The sequence below is a fragment of the Podarcis pityusensis genome, assembly GCF_964106645.2.
Source record: "Podarcis pityusensis genome assembly, chromosome: 10".
Lineage (NCBI taxonomy): Eukaryota > Metazoa > Chordata > Lepidosauria > Squamata > Lacertidae > Podarcis > Podarcis pityusensis.
Window position 1 is genome coordinate 37,645,344 of NC_138035.1, and position 21,277 is coordinate 37,666,620.

At 40.2% G+C, this 21,277-nt stretch overlaps 1 protein-coding gene across 1 annotated transcript; it reads right to left on the reverse strand.

Annotated features, from left to right (window-relative positions):
- Positions 1–283: 283 nt before the first annotated feature.
- On the reverse strand, positions 284–21,146 carry PLEKHG7 (pleckstrin homology and RhoGEF domain containing G7). Its single transcript, XM_081022493.1, has 20 exons — positions 21,030–21,146; positions 20,592–20,840; positions 19,985–20,138; positions 19,026–19,089; positions 17,745–18,439; positions 16,272–16,297; positions 13,748–13,884; positions 13,576–13,616; positions 12,166–12,267; positions 11,116–11,265; positions 9,383–9,478; positions 8,870–8,965; positions 7,401–7,514; positions 6,451–6,622; positions 5,662–5,777; positions 4,333–4,426; positions 2,913–2,992; positions 2,036–2,195; positions 962–1,059; positions 284–712 (listed from the first exon to the last, which is right to left on the reverse strand). The coding sequence occupies exons 5-20, from the start codon at positions 18,405–18,407 to the stop codon at positions 605–607; spliced, it is 2,253 nt and encodes a 750-aa protein (XP_080878619.1). The 5' UTR covers positions 18,408–18,439; positions 19,026–19,089; positions 19,985–20,138; positions 20,592–20,840; positions 21,030–21,146; the 3' UTR covers positions 284–604.
- Positions 21,147–21,277: the final 131 nt, after the last annotated feature.

Consider the following 21,277-nt stretch of genomic DNA (forward strand, 5'->3'; position numbering starts at 1 on the left):
AGGTGAGGAAGGTAATCTCAAGGTGACCACACTGCTATAAAATGGGTTGTGTGATTCTATAATCTAATGTGAGAGGTGTTTTTGTGAAGATCAGTGTTAGACTGTTACTTTGTTTGACATTTTGGTGGTTGGATAAATGGTTTCTGAGGTAGGAAAAAATTGTGCAGATTTTCTTTCTTTCATAACCCGGTAGTATTTGATCAAAAAACAGAATACTCTGATTTAAGCGGGTCTCATGATTACTGGTACCCCAGTTTGACTGCAGAAGAACTTGTAAAGGCAGTTTTAAAGATGTTGGTTTAATGGCACTAGTTTCCTTTCTCTTCCCCATATCATATCGCATATATTTTCTAGTTTTTATCATGGAATGCTAAACCAAAACAAGCCATCCTGTGAGGAACCAAAGGCCATAAGCATAGCACTACAGTTTGAATAATGACCATCCAAGCTGCTCTTTTCCTTCTCTGAATTCTGTTCTAGCAAGATTGTTTCCAGAGTTTCACCTTTCCAGGCTCCAAAAAATGTTCACAGACATTTTGCATGCCTTGGTTTTTTTAAAAAAGTAAATCTGTTACATTGTCTAGGGGTTCCCAATGAATCACAACTAAATTTCAGATGATTCAGCAGGTAAACTAAAAAATGAAGTTTTGGGTTTATTTTCTCTCTTTGTGCAATTTGATATTGCTGTTTCCATCTGTGACATCCATGTTTTCTGTAAGGTGAAAAAGAAGTTTTAATTTAATAACAAAAGTAACTTAGGGATACATACTTTCCATATAGCTAATTAGGCAATAGCATCTATTCATATTTTTGAAAGGGGTATCTCACTCTAGTGGGGCAAGCACAGTACCCAAGACAGACAAATAAACTAGCTCAAATCATTTGGGGAAAGGTGTTAGCATTATCTTAGGTGAATTGCTTGTGTTTATTTTTTTTAATGTTCGTAAAATAAAATACTTACTTTAAGAGACTCAGTCTGTGCTTGTAGTAAAAAGGCTGCTATGCACTGCTGAAACCGATTTCTGTGCTGTATTAGAAAAGCATTTCGTAGTCCGAAAACTAAGAAAACAATTGACACACGGTAAGACATCTTCCACAGCTTTTACTCCAGACCTCTATAAGGAGCAAATATCTGTTACCTTTGAAACAGGCCACATGAACTACTTCAGTGGAACTTGTATACATCCATTAATTGACTTTTAGACTGCATGAAATATCAACAATACTTAAGCTTGGTTTTGGATATACAAGTAACCAGGGATAAGGGATTGGGAGTGAGCTGCAATCTTCTGGCTTTAGGGAAAATAAAACTACATGTTATGTGGTGTAACTATTTTCTAAACAACAATTATTACATAATGAGCTGCCACCTGCAAAGCTGGCACTTTGTCCTTTTTTTGACAATTTGACATAGTTGCATATCATAAAGACTCAGAAGTGAGGACATGATTTAGATGGATATTAAGCCAGTGATCACAAGGGGTCTCATAAAATCACATTGATGGGAAATGCAAAAGCTAGGTCTTCACTTGGATTCTAATTTTATACAGAAACAGGAGCAAGTCTGAATCCATGGAGAGGAAAAGGAGTGAAGATAGTTCAGCTGATCAATTTAGAATAATGGGCAAAATGAGAAGTGTTCCCAAAAAATTAAATTTCTTTTGAACATTGGTTGGTTTAGCACAGACAGTGGTGCTACATCTTTAATCCTGAAGTGAGGCAGGTCTGTCTGATCAAAACTGATTTCCTTCAGCACACATTCTCTGATTTACCATGTAAATTCTCTTCGCTACCATTGTAAGCTGTTGGACCTATATACATCCCAGAGACTGAAGAAAAATTGTGGTGGGATGACTGAAATGAATATATTTTGCTTGAGGGGTAGCAACTGGCTTATTTGTATTGTGTTCCAAATATTTTAAGAGAGAGCTATTTAAGATGGGCACAGAAAATAGCTGTCCCTACATATATGCCATGCATCTACTCAATATTTGAAGAATGTAACCAAGCCATATGTAAAACGTATTTAACAGACCTGTTATGTGGAAGGACTCAATATTTCTTACTAACATTCTGTCTAATGGGATAGGCTGGTCAAGCACAGTGCAGTAGCCACCACCTTCAAGCAAAGATTGCAATTCGGGAGTGAAAAAGGGGCCAACAGGTGTTAAACTCAGGTCAGAAACTACAGATTTCTGAAACAGAAAGGAAAACCAATACGTTACCTAAGCATTCTATATTCCGGATTGTAGTTGTGCCATTTCTGACATGTAGTACTTGACTTAAATTTGTGAATGGCAGCTCTTGGAACTTAAGTCAAAATTGCCACAAGATTAAAATGCTTATTTTTCTGTTCCATGGCGCTAGCTTTGTATCATATCATTTGTTAATTGTAACAACTTGGCATTCAGTTGGACTGCTATGCTGCAGTTCTTTAAAATACAAATAAACTATGGTGCATCAATGTATCTGAAAGCACATGAAACCTTAGTTACATCAACACCGTACATTTAAAGCATGTCTACTTTCAGATGTCTGCTTTTTACATCTAAGTCAACAAGGTAATGGGAGGTATTGGGTTAAAAGGAACCAGGCTTGGGCCACCAGTGACCGCAGCTTCTTTAAAAAATAAGTGCATATTGCAAAGTGACTACTTGCATGAAATCAAAATATGGACCTGTACTCCTAAGGGGTTACCAAAATGTGCCCACTGTGAGGCACTGCCCCTAAGTATCATATAATTGCCGGGGTCTGTTCTTCATTTCTTTGATATGTCAGCAATTCACAACTCTTTCCTCAACATTTTTACTTTAATGATTTTAAAATATTACCTAAGTGTTTACTGCACCTACAGATCAAAATGTGCATGAGCGCAACAGCTGTAACTGATCTTTCTTTTCCTTTCTTCTTACCTTTTTCTGCCGGTTAGGCTTTGTAATCAACAGCAAATCATCAAACAGAAATAGGTAGACATCAACAAGTCTCATATGTTCTAAGGAATAAATGCGAAAGTAAACACTGTTTTTTATTTTGTAACAAAACTTCACATTTTATGCCTTAAATTCATCACTACATTTTGCTTTTGGATTTATCTTGACTGAAATAATTTGGAAAATTACTTGCTAAGAAATTCAAGCATAGTTTTTCTAGTTCCAGAATTCTAGGAAGTTTGTTTTAATGAATAGAACTGAACTTTCAAGTTTTATGGCTCAAGCTCCAGAGATTAATTTTAAAGGAAATAGGAAGCCAACAGCTGCCCCATATCACCTGTTCCTTAATATTAAAAACTCTGGATGTGACAAATATTCAGCTTTGTAGTTTGGGTTGTCTAACATTTGCAATACATTGGCAGCCAAAGTAGTCTGGAAGAATGGTGGATCACTTGCTTGCATAACTCACATAATATTTTAATAGTTTTTAGCAGAGCTAGGGAAATGACTGAATCTCCCATGAGTAAAAGATTATCAAACAGATTATAGAGCAAAAATAACCAGGGATATATATTGTCAAATTATTTGTAACATTCCATGGCCTATCAGCTGTTACATTTTTATCAGTCTTAAGTATATCACCGCCTGCCAGTTCATTTCAAAAGCAGGCAGCAGATTAAAAAAATAATCTGTTGTATGCTTCACTCTCAGCAATCTAATTCAAATTTGACTGCTAATTATGAACAGAAAACACTGAAGTTTAACATATTTCTCTTTTGGTAAAGCATATTTATTTAAAAGACCTACTTTTACACATCTTGTTTTTCCCCCTCTAGAAGAGTGGTACTGAGACATCATTCACACTGATTTTATTCTTTCTGAATATATTTTTATTCTTTGACCTTGTTGGACTGCAGCCTTATTTTGGTGTCATGAGCACTCACGTTCAATAACATGGAAGCAAGGAGTGGTGTTGAACTGAGTAACCCCACTAACAGCACACACCCCTTCTGTGATGTCTGTACATAGAGCACAAACATCTGTAGCAGGGGGCCTTTGCTCATATAGTTGTATATGCAAAGCCTTCATCAGAATCTGGAACACTGAATGATTGAGGTTCCATATTCTGGGCATGCCTTTGCATGTATAGCTCTATGCAGGAAAGCCCTCTCTACAGATGTTCATGTTGTATGAGCAAATGTCAGGTGTAGACATGACACCGGGGTGTGTGTGTTAGGTGATGCACCCCACTCTATGCTCCCATGCTGAACATGGAGGTTCATAACATCTTTATACAGCACTTGTCCAACTTTTATTCATATCCTCTCTTTAGGTTTGCAGATTAGTTTGAGTTAGGTGTACATTTCTGTTACGTAACTATGATACAGAAAGCACTCTTTACCTGCTAGGGTTAATCTCCCCTCATGAACAAGAAATCTCTTTGTTGGTGACAAGATGTTTTCATTTGGGTTTTCTCTTAATAAGTTCTTGAGACACTGGTGATGGAGAAAGAGAGATAATCATGGAACTTTTGAATAAAAAGTGGTAACAGTGCAATTAAAATCCTGAGTAACAGAAATAATACAATGGACTATTTAATTGGATGACTGGCTACATGTGTTAGACAAATACCACCTTGACAGCCAATCCTATACAGCAGCAGTGACTAACCTTTCTCAGTCTGGTGCACCTTGACTCATGCCCAACCCTTAGAGGGCTGCATGTCAAAATGGGCATGGCCAATGTCACATTACCGTATTTTTCGTCCTATAGGGCGCACTGGCCCATAGGACGCACTTATTTTTTTTGGGGGGGGGGAAATAAAGGGGAAAAAAAATTTTCCCCCCCCAGCCCCAAAGAGCAAAGAAGCCATGACAGCGAGCGGGATGGATCCCGCTCGCTGTCCTGGCTTCGTTTTTAGCCTCGGGGCTGGGGGTCCGGGAGCGAAGGCGAGGTTGCACAACCTTGCCATCGCTCCCAGAGCTTGCGGGGCTGGGGGCGGGGGAAGCCCGAGCTTCCCCCAACCCCAGCCCCCAGAACGGGTCCGAGAGCAATGGCGGAGTTGCTCGCAGTTTCGCCATCGCTCCCAGAGCTTGCTGGGCTGGGGGGATAGCTTCCTGAAGCCTAGAGAGCGAGAGGGGTTGGTGCGCACCAACCCCTCTCACTCTCCAGGTGTCAGCGAAAGCCTGCATTCACCCCATAGGACGCACACACATTTCCCCTTCATTTTTGGAGGGGAAAAAGTGCGTCCTATAGGGCGAAAAATACGGTAATTCCTTGCCTTCTGTCTGAATCCATTTATAAATGCTGTGTCATTACAAAGAACTACCTCTTTTCTTTTCCGCTTCCATTTTTGCTTCCTCCCCATTGATTTCCTCAGGAATCATTACCAAATAAATCTATTTACATCCCACCTTCAGTCCCCATATTATTTTATTGTCCTCCAAATTACTCACTCCAGTTTCTCATCATGAAGAGCTCTCCCTCTTCTCCCTCCCTCCATATTTGCTTATTACTTTTTCAGTGCTCACTTGTATGGGAGCTGGTCTAAGATCTGCGTAGTCTGTGTGCAGGCACCTCTCCAGAGCGTATATAGAACATTCTAGAGCTAGTTACATATTCTGAAGTTAAGCCATGAATATTTGTCCATGTTATTTTAACAGTTTTATGCAGATTTAAGAAGACCCTGCTAAGGACATATTTTTAAGACGGATGAATAAAAATTGCTTACCTCAGGAACAAAAAATCTTTTTTCTTGATCCCAAAGCGAAGGCCAAACTATAATTTCCTGTAGCTGTTTAAATTTCTGGAAGTTATCCAGCCATTTCACTTTCCCTTCCAAATCTCCTGAAAAGATACACCATGGAGCAGCAAGGTTGGCTTAATGAAAATGAAATCTCTGTCCTTCATTAATATGGGCCTTAGCATTCTCTATATGGAGAGCTGAGTGCCTTCTGTATTGATATATTCTAGTCAATGTTGTCATCCCTGTGGATGTTAAGAGTATGAGCATCAATGTTCATGTTTCATACCAAATATGAGTTATCAAGCTTATAGTGTTTTTTGGAATGTGCTGGTTTACATAATATTACTTTTGTTTGTAGCTAGTGAAGGTATTTTCATGTTTCAGTTCCTAGGGGAATAGTGTTTGCCATAGAGTCTTCATGCATGCCTAAATGCTGAGCAAGAAAGGTTGGCCCAAGGTATTTTTGTTGGATGAGGCTGAGGAGCAAATGGTATTCAGGCCCTCCCCACCCAAACCCAAGTCAAGTGCAAAGCACACAACATCAGCCAAGTTGTTTTGGCACCTGAGGCATGAAATCCCACAAGCAATTCTCCCCATCCTTGGTATAAACATACAAGCATAATAAATTAAAGAACTAGCTGCTTTTTCATGCCACATAAAACCTGCTGCCTGAGGCAGCCATACCACTCTGCCTATTGGTAGGACTGGCTCTGTGAAAACAACTCGGAACAACTTCTGAACCAAGAATGCAGTTTCAGACCTTCTCCAACTCACTTATAGATTTTTCCACCTTTTCTTTAATTGTACCAATGACAGATTTCTCGGCTGCCTCTGTATTTTTCCATATGTTCTTCAGGAGAAGGGGGTAGCGGGTCAGTTTGTGCAAAGGGGCAACCAGCAGTTCTGCGAGATGGAGACGTTTGCACCGCTCGTTCTGTTCACACCACTATCGAATACAGATAAATTTTGTATTAGGATTAACAAGTGTACTCTTGACAGTAAGCAGAATAATGCTTCATACCACCAACCAGCAGTGTGATACACATTTCTTAAGTAAAATAAATTTCATGAGAACCCTGCATTGTCATTGCTTTCAGAATGGCAACCCAGTTCCCATAGCAGAGGAATAAATGCACCCCCTTCTCTCATACCTCACACTTAATCTGGTAATAATTGGGATGAATCATCCACCTAAATAAAAAAAAAGGAAGGGAAATATCATGCAGATAAGTCTTTTGTGTGTACAGGCCTCAAGGTGGTGGTGGAAAAGTTTGCAGAGCACACCCACTTTACCACAGGAACTAGATTTCCACATATTTCTAGGCCCCATTCAAAGTGCTTGCACTAGTGCTTAAAACCCTAAACGACATAGGCTCCAAATACCATAAAAATTCATTCCTTCCCTACAGACACTCTCAGGTGTCCCCAGTTCAGGCCAACATAAGAAAATCATCCCCAATAATTCCCCCCAATAGCATATTTTACTTTAAAATGACACATTTCTTGATGTATAAGCCACATGAAGTGGAGGGGAATGATAGTAGAGATAGTGATTTCTGATGAACAAGGATGGGTATTGATGTTATTAGTTCATTAAATGTATACTTTAGTTCACCCTTAATCGTATCGGTGAACTATGATAGCAATTGACTTTGAAAAAACTGCCGCTGTAATATCACAACCGTAAATGTTGAACAAGGATAACAGCAAAACAATTGCTTTACTTTCAAATAGATCCCAAAATCTTCTCTTTTCTTCAGTTTTTCCAAGTAAAAGATAGCAGAGGTATAATTCAGGCAGTACATCTGGTGACTCTGACACAGGTTCCCTTGGAAATACTGCAAGACAAAAATGTAAGTCATTGAGGGCAATATGAAAAACTAAGTTATACTCAGAATAGACTCGAGCCTATTGCAAGCCCTTGGGATCCCTTACAACTCTACAGTTCTATGCTTCTATGATTTTAATGAGTCCACTTGCAGTATGACTAATGTTGCATATTCCTCTTGGCATTGTGAGAACCAAATATTCATTTATTAGATTTATACCGTGCCTTTCCTCCTGAAGGAGTCTATACATTTATTGCACATAATATTTTTTTGTACTTATCTCTGTGATCAGAGAAATCTGAGATGGCAGATAATTCCTTGTTACTTCATAGTAAGGATGGATCACCACGCCCAGTGCACGATCCATCCACAGTTAAGCTTTTTTTCCTGTGTGTGCTTAAGATAGTAGCCCAGCCCACACTTACCTTCATAGTAAGTTCCACTGACGTCATTGGGATTCACTTTTGCCTAAATATACATAGCACTTTGCTACAGAAAATCCCCACTGAAATAAATGAATTTTAAAACACCTTTCGCTGGACTATATTTTTTGTTTACAAAAAGACATGGACTTTTGGAGAATTTCAACTCCACATTCTTGCTGGCTGCTTCAGGTCATTCTCGGGTCTTTGCTTAGTGGTGCTGAATCTTAAAACTCATCAACCCCTCCGCATAATCAAGAATAAGATGAATTCCAGAGTGGTAGTCATGCAGCCAACAAATTCATGCTGGCATCTTAAATGTTAAAGCTGTAACGTTATACCCATTTACCTGGCTGTAAAGCTGCACTCCTGTGCTCACTTACCTGAGGATAAGCCTCACTGAAGTCAATGGGACTTACACTGAGTAGACATGAGCAAAATTGCACCATGAGCACAACTAAACTTGCATAGGGCCGCACTGTAAGAAATGTACTGTGATTTATGCTCTCATGGGCCAGAGCCTACTTCATTGGAGGTATGAAGTAGTTATCTAAGTGAGTGTTTATATACCCTAGGTACAGAGAGAAGAGGAAAATACTTTAAAAACAAAGTCTGGTCAAGAAATAATGGTTGCCTTCCCCCTTCCCCTTGTTTCCCTCTGTCAGTCAAACTCAATTGCAGTTGGAATTGTAGTTTCATGGGGGCTACAACCTTAAGCATGTGTACACACACACACAAACAACTTAACTGTGGATGGATCATACCATGGTCAGGGTGTAAACTCTAGGTCATTTCTGAACAAGTTAAAAAGCAGCAGTTCTGATGCAGATCCCTGTTTCATTTCTCGACAGTGAAAACTGTCCATTTACACCTAGACTCTGCTTTCTGCTCTTTAACCATTTACTGATGCATCAGCTAAGCTTAACACATTGTCACTCTTACCTTTGTGAGCACAGGGATGAAATCTATGGAAGGCATAGGCTGAACAAGGTGATCCTTTATAGCACTGAAGAAACTGGTCACAAAACTGAGGCTCACCTAAGTAAGAGAATCTTATTTAAGATGTCCTTTGTATGAAAGATTCGACTGCAAGGCACTAAATGAGCTCTCTGCTTTTATAATTCAGTGGAAGAAAAATGTAAGGCATAGTGATCATATTCAGCTTCACTACTCCAAACAAATACCCAGGGATGACTTGTTGTGTATTTGAATACAACATTTGATACATAGACTATAAGTGAGCCATTGTTGCTTTAAGACAAATGCACTAGAAGATGTAATTCCACAGGTCTTATGTCTAATTTTCCCAAAGGAAGTATTTAAATAGTAGGACCCACACTGCTTTGAGCTTGTTAATATAGTTTTGATTTAACTATTGTATTAAAGCTGTAGAATGAAAAGCCACAGTGCTGATACATGTTCATGGTCAATCTACAAATTAAAGTGTTTTCTCACCTGATTTAACTCCTCTAGGTTGGCAAACAGTAGCCCAGAGTCCACATCCGAGAGAAACTCCTTGCATTGCAGGTACCTTAATGTATCCATAAATATCTTCAGAAAACACATCAATGCCTAGTTAGTTATTTCTTCTCCAAATCCCTGAACCCCAGGGTTGCTACAGATTTCCTTTTCCGAAAAACATTCCTTACCCAAGTTCATTATAGCTCTAGTAAACATAACAAATGGGCTTCATTTGTCGTCTTGCTGCTATACACCTGCCTCTAGCACTTAACAAACATTCCTTCCTCCTTGCCCTGAAACCTGAAATCTTTCCCCACAGACCCTCTATGCATTCACTAAACACACAAGCAGTCACATTCTAGGAAACACTGGAAATTCTGCTGACAAGCTGAAAAGAGCAATTTCCTTGTCTCAGTAAAATGGCCACTCAATTAATTTGAATCAAGCTATCCTGATGGCTTAGATTCTAAAGCATTTAGGCTGCAATCCTTATAAATTAACCAAGGAGTAAGTCTCACTGAACTAAGTGAGCCTTACATCTAGTAAACAGGTATAGCCAAGCTATTCAAGTGCCATATAATATTATTGAGGATGAGGCATCTTCATCATAGCAGGACTTTCCATGGAATACTTTGCTGGTCTCTGAAAACATTCTCTTTGAAAGACCCACCTGCTGATATGGTGAAAATAACCTTGACCTAATTATAATTCAAAACAAGTGATGATACATAGCTCAGGAATTTAAATGCTGTTATGAATTTTGGGGTAGATGGGTCAGAGGTTGTATGCCTGAGTCCCCTTCTAATTCCTGGGTCCAGCACAGATTCAGTTCCTGGAATAGCCAGGTTAGCTCCCTGGTGAGGTGATGACCTTCTGATTATGGGCCATTAAGGTAACAAAGGAAGTGGCTCTGTGCCAGACAGAAAATGGGTAGGGCCCCCTCCCTCAACATATTGGTGGTTAGAAAGACAAATTCCAGAGTTGTGTGTGCAAGCCAAAAGTGAGAAGCTGCAGAAAAACAGAGCCATGCTTGGATTTCTGCTGGGATCCAAAGGCTAGAAGCCAAATTAATGGGGTTCAATTTACAAGAAAAAGGGATTTTAACTAATCATTAGAAAGAACTTCCTGAAGGCATCAGATATTCAGCAGTAGAACAGGCAGCCTCAGAAAATAGTGGGCTCTCTTTCGTTGGATTTTTTTTAAAGCAGAAGCTGGATGGTCACCTACTGGGCAAGTTGGAGCAGTGAATTTCCTGCATCAGTTGGAGGTTAGATGCCCTTCCAAGTCTGTGACCCAATTTTCTAACAAGTGATGGCTCTGTAGCTGAATGGTTCAATGCACTTTCTAATCTGTAGCCTGTTTTTAACGCTTGTCAGAATATGCTCCAGTGAGCTGCAAGACAGAGATCCGTGTTTAAGTACTGCTATGAGCTAATTGCAAATGGCTGCCTCCTGTAGGAACAAACGGTTGTGCGAAGGTACTTCCCATTTAGATTGGTAGCTAGTGACATAGCAAACACCCCACAATGGGAAGGAAACGGTTGCAAAATCAAGATAACTGTTTTTATCTTGTATGTTTTTCTTTATTTTTCTTTTTTTTGTTATATCTTAAAAACTTTATTCTTTTTTCTGTATTTTGTATTTTCTTGTATTTTTATTTTTTGTTTTTGTATTCTTTGAAACTTTAATAAATATCATTTAAAAAACAAAAACAAAATCCAAACCTACCGTTTTGAGAACCTGGAGATGATCAAGAAGGTAGGTGCATTCAGTTGTGAAAAGCTCCCACAAGGCTTCTTCCTTCTTAGTATCTAACTGATCACCACTGGCTTTTGGCTCAAGCTGATGCATATTCATGATTTCCTGCCAAGTTTTACCCTATCAGTTGAGAGCACAAACACAAATATTTATGCACATTTCCATACAAACAGCTCTTCCGTTCAATCACTGAAGCTGTTGTTAGTGCTAAATACCCTTGTTTGGGTTGCCATTGGTTTCTGCTTCTGCTTCAGTGTTACATTGTAAAAGACTCTTAAAGTATACTTAGAAGTACTCAACAATTTACACCGAAAAGAAGTATAATCCATGTCTACTGAGAAGTTCATATATTCATGTATACGTGTATATTTTCTTCCAGATGACCAGTTTACTGAGCATTTATCCCAATTTGTTAATGGAGTGTTTATACATGTTCCCATTCACCCACCCCACATTTTTCAGTATGTCTCTTTCCTAACTGTAAGAAGGAAGAGTTTTTATTAAAGTGGATTTGTGGTGCTGTCACAAAGGTGACAGAGGGCTTATCTGTGTTTCCGCTTCTCCTGCTGCTTTCCCTTGGGGAAAACAGTTCTTTAGTGCCAAGTCAGAGCAAATGTCAAGTTGGGTTTCCCCCGGATTGCCGTTTGTTCCAATTGAACACTAAAGAGTGGGTTTTCCCTCGGAAAGGAGCGGGTCAAGTGTAAAACTGCTCAGACCTGTGCTTTCTAGGCACAGCACATGTGGAAGTGTGAATGAACCCAGAGTGCCTTTATCTACTTCAGTTGCACAAACCTAAAGTTTTGGTATGCACTTGAAACCCTCCTTCAAAATAGTGACAGTCTGGAAGCACTGTGTGTGTGTGTGTGTGTGTGTGTGTGTGTGTGCATCTGTCTATGCTCATATATAAATAAGTGGGTATAGGATTGCAGAGTTAAGGAAAACCAAACAGAAGAACAGAAGAATAAAAATGAGGACCAACACACAAATTGTATCATTATAGTATATGAAGCATTTTCGTACCTTAACACTTTGAAATTCATAATCACTACAATCTGGTATGTTGAGGGTTACTGTGGACAGACAGTTTTCCAGATCTGATATTTGTTTGTGTTTGTCTTTACTCTGTTCAAAGACAAAAAAACAAAACAAAAACGCAGCAGTAAATCTGTGAAATCCATAGCCATGGGGAAGATGTTGCAGATAGAGGATGTTGCAGATTCTTCCTCAAATTGTGATTTGTGCAAGCAGACAGCTTTCCCCAAACTGAATTTTGAAAATGCACCAAATTTTGAATTTATTGTAACGTGATTACTAACTACTACAGAATATAGATCCATAAATGATTAGTCTATTTTAAAATAATGGATTAGTCAGTATTGACACAAAGTATATGCATGCCACTGTAGTGAAAGATGGTCATACCAATATTCATTAGGTAGATATATTCCCCTAATATATCTAGATATATTAGGTAGATAAAAGGTAAAGGTAAAGGTAAAGGTAAATGTACCCCTGACCGTTAGGTCCGGTTGCAGACAACTCTGGGGTTGCGTGCTCATCTCGCTCTATAGACCAAGGGAGCTGGCATTTGTCCGCAGACAGCTTCTGGGTCATGAGGCCAGCATGACTAAGCTGCTTCTGGCGAACCAGAGCAGCGCACGGAAACGGCATTTACCTTCCCACTGGAACAGTACCTATTTATCTACTTGCACTTTGACGTGCTTTTGAACTGCTAGGTTGGCAGGAGCTGGGACTGAACAACGGGAGCTCACCCCTTTGCAGGGATTCGAACTGCCGACCTTCTGATCGGCAAGTCCTAGGCTCTGTGGTTCAGACCACAGCGCCACCTGCGTCCCTCATTGTTAGGTAGATATATTTCCTTAATTTCTTGTATTCAGCAGAATTACAGAACTGGAACCTTAATTACACTGGGCATCCATCCTCCATAAACATAGCGGTGAACCAATCTCTTTCTATTAAAAGTGCCAGAGTGGAAAAGTTAGAAGCAAGGATTCTGTGTCCATATAGCCATATAGCCTAAATTTGCTGAAAAACAGGTGGCTGCTGAGGTGCTGGCTCAGCTGTAATGTTTCACAGAACTCAAGGCCTGTGCATCTGATTCCAGGAGCTGCTGCATTCCCAAAGGTAAGCAGTTACCTTTCTCTCTCACTCTCTTTCACAGTCACTTAGAGATGTTTCCCCGTTCCTTTTTTAATAAATATCTGCATGTCCAAGCAACACCTGAAGTGTGTTTGGGTGCATGTCTGCAACTTTTAAAAATCTGCTCTCTTTACATTTTATTCAAAACAACATTCCAAAACCTGTCCTGCAATAAAGATGTGCTCTGGGGACTGCTGGGGGAGACAAACCCATATATATATATAGAAATACTGGGGCATGGAGAGAAAGAGGGTTTTGCAAAATACTCACAGTTCCTTTTTTAGCAAATGGCCACCAGGGCTTTTTGGATTCTAATGAACAGAAACAAGGACATTGTTAGCTATAGAAACGATAAAGAATTTCATGGTAAATTTGACTTCATAGGGAGAGGGGGGTGGGAATAAAAAACAGGGCCATCTCTTCCAATGGTATCTGTATTCACCTGAGCTGTGCAGAGATGCTGAATGGTAAAGGAATTCTGCTGCACTGTCTGATATCAGCAGGTCTCCTGGGAACATCTCGAATCCAGGCAAGCTCACCACCACCGAGCTGTGCCTCCGTTCAGCTGAGTTGTATAGACTGCAAGGCAAACACAAACATTGTGTGCTGCTACTACTGCTCAGAGGCATACCTAGGGTTCCTTGTGCTCTTGGCAAGGACCTGTATCAATGCTCCCCCCCAAAAAAACCCCACTTTATTTGTGGTGCAAGAAGGACAGGAAGCTTCTCCCGTGCTTCATCTCACCGCGGCAGTGGTGTCATGCCACCCCTCACACATACGTCATACATCCCATAATCTGATAGGTGTTTTTTGCGCTCCCCCTGGGCCTGCACCTCTGCTGGTTTCGCCAACCCTTACGTACGCCTTTGGTCCTCCTAAGAAATGATACTCAGGTTTGAGGAGAGTCAGTCATGGTCAAAAAGCCCTGAAACTCACGAAGCTTTACTTTATCTTCCATTTAAAGACCCCCAGTATTGATAAACAACTGAATATTAAAACCACCAATTTATATTATAGAGAATTAAACTCAGTGGAGCTGCTGAAGCAAACTGGAGAATTGTGTCGCCTGGGTGTGCCATCTCAACTTGTGTGTGTGTGTGTGTGAAGAAGCTGGTTGATTGAAAATGTCTCCATGCGAAAATAGTGCATGATCTTTCATGTTACAATCTCCAAGAAGTGGCTTTGGCAGTTGCTTTACCATCACAGACTTAAAAAGTAAAATACTATGGCATGAAGAGAACAGCCTGATTGGCATGGTAAGGCAATGGATGCTGTAGTGCTAATTTAAGAATGGTTTCCACACAGCAGCCATTTCATGTGCGCCATCCCAAAGAGCTGTGAGATGACGGAATGAAGATTCATTATACCCTTTTAATAGAAATGACATTCAAATACATGACCATTAGGTAGGGAAGGGAGAGGATTTTGTTTGGTTCACATTTTTAAGTAGCAACCAAAGTTGCACATCAGAACACAATTATCCTTCAGATTTTACAATTCTACAAATTTTATGATACAGCTTAAAAATGTACCCATAAGCATATTTATTTATTACATTTACTTACTGCTTACTACAAAAATGTTTAAGATTTAAGTAATATCTAAATATTAATTTTCATATAGATTTTTTTTAAAAAGATAAAGACATTCACATAAGGTTGTCTTAAATAAATTCTCATTTATACAAGTGAACCTGCTGTCCTTCCCTAAGATAGCCTTGTAGTGTTGGCATGGCAGGTAGCTAGCAAGATATATTGCACATATCACAGCTGAAGTCCAATTTTAAATGACATTTGTGACCTAAACACATTCTGTTTGTGTTTGTGCAATTGTCAGTGGATTTTGTGATTTGGCTTTGCTAAGCAAAGCAAGTCAAGTCAGGTCCAGAATTGACCTGAACCGTGTCAGGCCACAGTGGGGCTATAGGGTAGTGGCCTTGCTAGTCCTGCTGCCAGTTTTGCAAACTAAGTCATCCCCAAAATCTAATATGACAAGATTATTCTGCTGACTTTTCTTGTGAGTTGTGTACCTTAGATTTACAGTTGGATGAATGTTCAAAAATTTGTAATGAAACTGAAATAAGCGTAAGACCGCAAAAATAATACTGAACAAGAAGATGCTGTTTGGTTGACTTTCCATGAAACAGATCTGATTTTTCGGAATTATTTTTGTTGCAAGGGTGTATTAGCATTGTAGATTTGTGAACGGTCAATAATGTTTCAGGTCTGGAAAAAGCAAATATGTGCTGTGGTCAGTCAACCTTAACAGCAAAGTGAAATCTCACACCCTCTGCTCTATGGTGTGTTCAGGTCACATAGAGATTATCATAAATTCTAAAACTGTGGAACCTAAGTGACAGAGAATCATAGAAAGGATCCTGAGGATCATCTAGTCCAACCCCCTGCAATGCAAGAATATGAAGCTGTCCCATACGGGGATCAAACCCAGAACCTTGGCATTATCAGCACCACACTCAAACCAACTGAGCTATCCCCTCCAAGATTTGCTAGAAACAATGCATTCTGTTGATTGCTGGATGGATCAGATTTGATTTGTGGCCCACAAGTAGTATTAATGTGGTCTTGATGTCAACCAGGCACATACCTCATACCCATTGATTTCAGTGTTCTGGGCTGTGACCTTTATGCATTTAGAAAAGCTACAAAAATTAATAACAAATAACACAACAATAACACAACAATAAAAGAGATGCTTATCAGACTTCTCAATAAACAATAGCTGGGGCATGCCTGAGGGTCAATTTTTAGCCTATAAAGCAACTCTCATTAAGGTGTGAAAGTGGCAGAAAGTTACAGTGCTAGCCCCCTAAATTTATATAGATCTTGCTAGCTACAGTAAATATGTCACTCTTGTCTCTTAATGGCTCATTAAGAGTCAACAAAAAGTATAAAAACGAACGAGGGAGTGCTTCTTTTTTACCATTTTCTTTTAAAAGAAATACGTACCTGCTAGGTTTATGCAAATGTAATTCCTGAAAAAGAATAAAGCATTCTATGTTAGTCTTTATAAAAGGCACAAGAATGGCACTTTTAACCTTGCATGTTCTTGCTGAAGAAAGGAATTTCAAAGTGAAATTTAATTCTTAATCATTTTAGTGAAACAATTGTTTCAGAACAGAATCAAAACTCACCTGTTCCCAACCCCTGAGCAAAAACTGAACCTGCATAACAGTGGTGATAAGTGCATCTCATTTTAGTTAGGATTGGAACTTTGGAGAAGGCGAGTTTAACCCTTCCCCTTCGATCCCAAAGAAAGTTTCCTCCTTTCCCTCCTCCTTAAGCTCCTATTTATTTTTGGAGGGAAGCTCTCATTGCGGCTGCTACTGCATTTCTGAAAAAATATTCAGTGATACAAATAAGGAATGGGCAACTAGATGTGTGCTGGTTTGGCTATAAAGTGAGGCGGGGGGAGCTTTGTTTTCAGGCCAGACAGAATATGGCGGTGAGTCAGGCATGGGCAGTGGTAGATTTCGGGCTCTCAAATTTCAGTGGTGCCCTGTGTGATGCTAAAATTTGGCACACACAACCCACTTCTCACTCTCCTTTCCACATCATTGCTACAGCACTCCCTGTGGTGCCGTCACCCGATGCAGCCAAACCGGTCACGCTACCCTAAAACCACCTCTGACATGGGCATCACCTCCCCACTCCACCTCCTTACTTGCACACAGTCTGCTCTTTGGAATAATTCCCCTGCTAACTTCAGGTATTGGAGGCAGTCTGGGGAGAAAAGGCTTCAGTGGAAAGCAGAGAAGAAAGGAAATAGGGCTGGGGACAGGTTTCATTACCATACCCCCTACTGAGTTTAGTTTAAAAAGTACAGTGGTACCTCGGGTTAAGTACTTAATTTGTTCTGGAGGTCCGTTCTTAACCTGAAGCTGTTCTTAATCTGAAGCACCACTTCAGCTAATGGGGCCTTCTGCTGCTGCCACGCCGCCGGAGCACGATTTCTGTTCTCATCCTGAAGCAACGTTCTTAACCCAAGGTACTATTTCTGGGTTAGCGGAGTCTGTAACCTGAAGCGTATGTAACCCGAGGTACCACTGTAAAAGCAAACAAAATATGCCTCACTTTATAGCCCCCTAATGTGCAGATGTTTAGCTATTACGTGCATGTTTAATCCTGCTCTCAAAGAGAGGCATCACATGTAATCTGGCCTAGCTAAATATTGATTAGACTGTCACATTCTCCTTAAATCTAATGGCTGTAGTCAACCAAGTTTTACTCAAGGTCGGCGCATTGGAATTAATGGACCTAATTTAGTCATGGCTATGAAATTTCTATGGGCCTGCTCTGAGCAAAAGTTAGTTGATTACAACCCTAAGAGCGGCAATGGCTTGATTTATAGTACCAGACTTTAGTTCCATCTGAGCAATCAGCAAAACACCAAACCAAGGAACGAGGAAATGCGTTACTTACCTGAACACATTCCTGAGAATTCTGTTTCCCTTTAGTTAGGGAAGAAGGGCTGATTTCCCTCGTGTTCTGCAATATGTTATCATCAACAAAATCATCTTTAGGATGTGGTGGAACTGATAGTGTGTCAGCCAATGTGGAGTGTTCTTTCAGTGCCAGTGAATCGGTGTGCATGCCAGAGTTGGAGGTCAAAGAGCAATGCTGAGAATGCAGAGTGCACCTCTGAGAAGCAAGAAGAGTTGATTCAGTTTGTGGCATCTGGTTGTGCCCCCTTGCATTCTCAGTGCTGTTTTGTAGTGAGAAGACCTGAGAGAGTGATGAGGTACTGTTTCGTAGCCTCCTAAGAGTTGGAGAAGTAGAAATCCTTCCTGGAGCATGCCTGTTAAATTGGTAAGGTGTGAAGTCACCATTGCCATCCTCCACAGGTGGAACATGGAGCAGATTTGGGCTGTCACTAAAGGCCCTCCTCTTGGTGATATTATTAGGGTACAATTTGATCTCAGGGCTGGATGGGGCTGGGATTTCGCAGGATGAAAAGACAATATTTCCCAAGTCACTCTTTCCTGCCAAATCCAAATTGTCTTCTTGTGGTTCGGTCACCTCAAGAATATGACATTGATCCTCCAAGTAGACTGCTTCATCCACTTCAAAAGATTTGCACTCCATTTTTATGAATCCTTTAATCACAGCAGAAAGATCTACAGAGATGAAAGGAAGGATTTCATTCTCAAAGCCAACATTTTATATTTAAAAACACCCTTGTGCTGCTACAATCCAAGGAACCCCCTTTGACAATGAAAGACTTGCATACCAACACCCTTTCCGATTGTGATTCACTGGAGGGAGGGTGTTTTTGATGCCAAGTTTTAGGGGGCAGCATAAGAGATTGGAATGGGTTCTGCTGCCAGAAGGAGAGGCTCTGAAAGCTTTCCATGAAGAAGCAGAAATCAACCAAGGCACTTTGTTCTGTGGGCGTGGATTCAATTATAAATTTATACTGGCCGATCCCTGACTTTGATGCTTAATCAGCACAGACCTGTTCATGTTGGTGAAAGGTTAGGGGCAATCCGATGCACCACTAGACAGCATGGGGCTTCTTTACGAGAGTAAAGCAGGATAAAGTTGTGCAGCCCATCATTTTAAAGTAGCTTGATTTCGCAGGATTTTGAATGGTTATAACACAAAACTGAAAAGCACCCAAGGGGAGTTAATTAGCAGTATTCTATAAACAGAAGCATGATACCATAACACATGAATCTGATAACGCTCCAGCTCAGTACTTACTGTTTCAACGGCAGGTGCGCAGGGATCACTGATACAGCCAGCTTCCTTGGGGGTAAACATGATCCTGCACGAGAAAATGTGTAACAGGGAAGTTGTTTAACACAATGGCTAAAGCCACGGGTAGTTTTTCTGCCCTTTTAGACTGAAGGGTGGAAATTCCTCTTTTCACTTTCCCAGCCTCCTTTCTGAATGCAGGAATAGGGAACTTGTTTTTCCTCTTTGTATGTTTCCAAGGGATTGCTTTATCTCAACAGTGCAAAGGGAAGTGGTAGCAAGCGAGTTTACAGAAGGTAACATGATCTGCCGCAACGCATAACTGATTTTCTTTGCTCTTTGGGCATGTTTGTTGAATTCTCTTTTTCTTCCCAATTCTTAATTCTGCCCCCCCCCCGCCCCCAGCTTCTGAGTTCAACATTTTGACACATTCGCTTCACTCAGGGGAGAACAATGGATGAAAGAGGATCAAGAAACATGTCAACAGGGGAGATTTGTCAGCCACTGTGCCTGTCCTTTGTGAATAAGCGTACAATTAGAACAGCTCGACCTTTCCTTTTGTGATGTTCCCTTTGCTGTCCCTTCACACAAAGAACCTTCCTGTGCCCTTAATAATGAAGCCCTTTTAAAAATCCCCCCTTAAACTTCTTATCAAAATCTCCCTTCAATATCATGTGAATGCACAAAATATTCCCGCCCCTGCTGATAATAGCCTAGATGACTCATGTTGACATAATACTGGTAGAATGTTTTGTGGTTGTGATAATACTATATTTTTTAGCTAGGTCACCTAGCCCATTATGGTAGCTGTTATATATACACTACTAGATATGACATAGTGTAGCAAAGTAGTCTTCAGTTTTTCACCCTTTCACCCACAAATGCTTTTGGGGATCTCCCCATCCCAATCTCTCCCTCTTTCTAGCATATACTTGTATGGTGGTAGGGCTGCTGTTGTGAGCTACCAGAGATCAGTTCATGAGCCCATAGACGTTCCTGACTCACCAGTTGAAGACCAATTCTGTGGTGGCAATGAGGATTACCAGGGAGCCGGGACATCCCTGTGTTTTCAAATCTCACCTCAGCTTCGATTTATGTGGCCCAGTGAAACTTGAACAACTGCAAAATGTAACGTGGCAAAACAGCACCAAATAAAATATGGACAAAATAGGGCTGGTGATTTACCAGAGATAGGTATCAAAAAATGGGGATTGTCCCCAATAAAATGGTCGGTATGCTACAACTCCTTATGCCAACAAAAAAGGGGGAAGCTCTAAACAACTGCAACAAGGAGCAAAAAGCATAGGGTAGGAAAAACAGAACAGGGTTTTCTTTTGTCCAATGCATTTCCAACTACTCTGGTCCTTCGTTAGCGAAATCTTCAATTAATAAAAATATTTATAGTTAGCAAACTGAATATTATATAGAAAAAACTTTTCATGAACAACATGTCAAAATCATGACAGGAAGAACCATTCACAAACCAGTCTAACAACTTGTCAAATGAAAATGTAAATATTTAAAAATGACAGTCCCTATATATTAATGGTATCGTGAAAATAGGATACATACATGTAATTCTGGACCTTCTACCTCTACTCTTAAGATGCAGCCACTTGAAATCAGGAATTTGACTTGGGTGTAGTATGGTACATGGTGTAACTCCTCAGCCTAGTTAAATTTATGAAGGCGGCCTGCCCACTGCAGAACCACCAGGCTTGTTTGCTTAGTGACTGGCTTCTATAAATACTGTATAAATGTTATACCTACTTCAGATGTGTCTGGACTGGCCCTGAGCTTTAAAACATCCTTGGCAGGTACCTGGAGCAGAAAGGTTTGATTGTTCTGGACATTTCCAGTAAAACACCAAGTATAAATTGTGGGGTTTTAAATATATATATATTTTAATAACAGATGTTGGAGTCCCTCTGAACTTTTACTAAAATGAATTGTATATAATTCTGTATCAGAATATAAAATATAGAAATAAAATATATACAAATTACTGACTCTCAGTGAACTCAGTGAACTTGTGAAGGAACGGATCTGGTGCCCCTGTCACGGGGGCACAACATCCCGTTTCACCCCCCGAGGTAAACAGGAACTTGCCATTCTGCCACCACACTGCCCCACCACTGAAACCCTCCTTTACGTGGGTTGCATGGCAGTGTCAGCGAGATCTTGCTGAAATCCCATGAGATCTTGTGTGCTCTGTGAGATCTTGGTGAGAGCTTGTGAGATTTTAGTGAGATCTCACA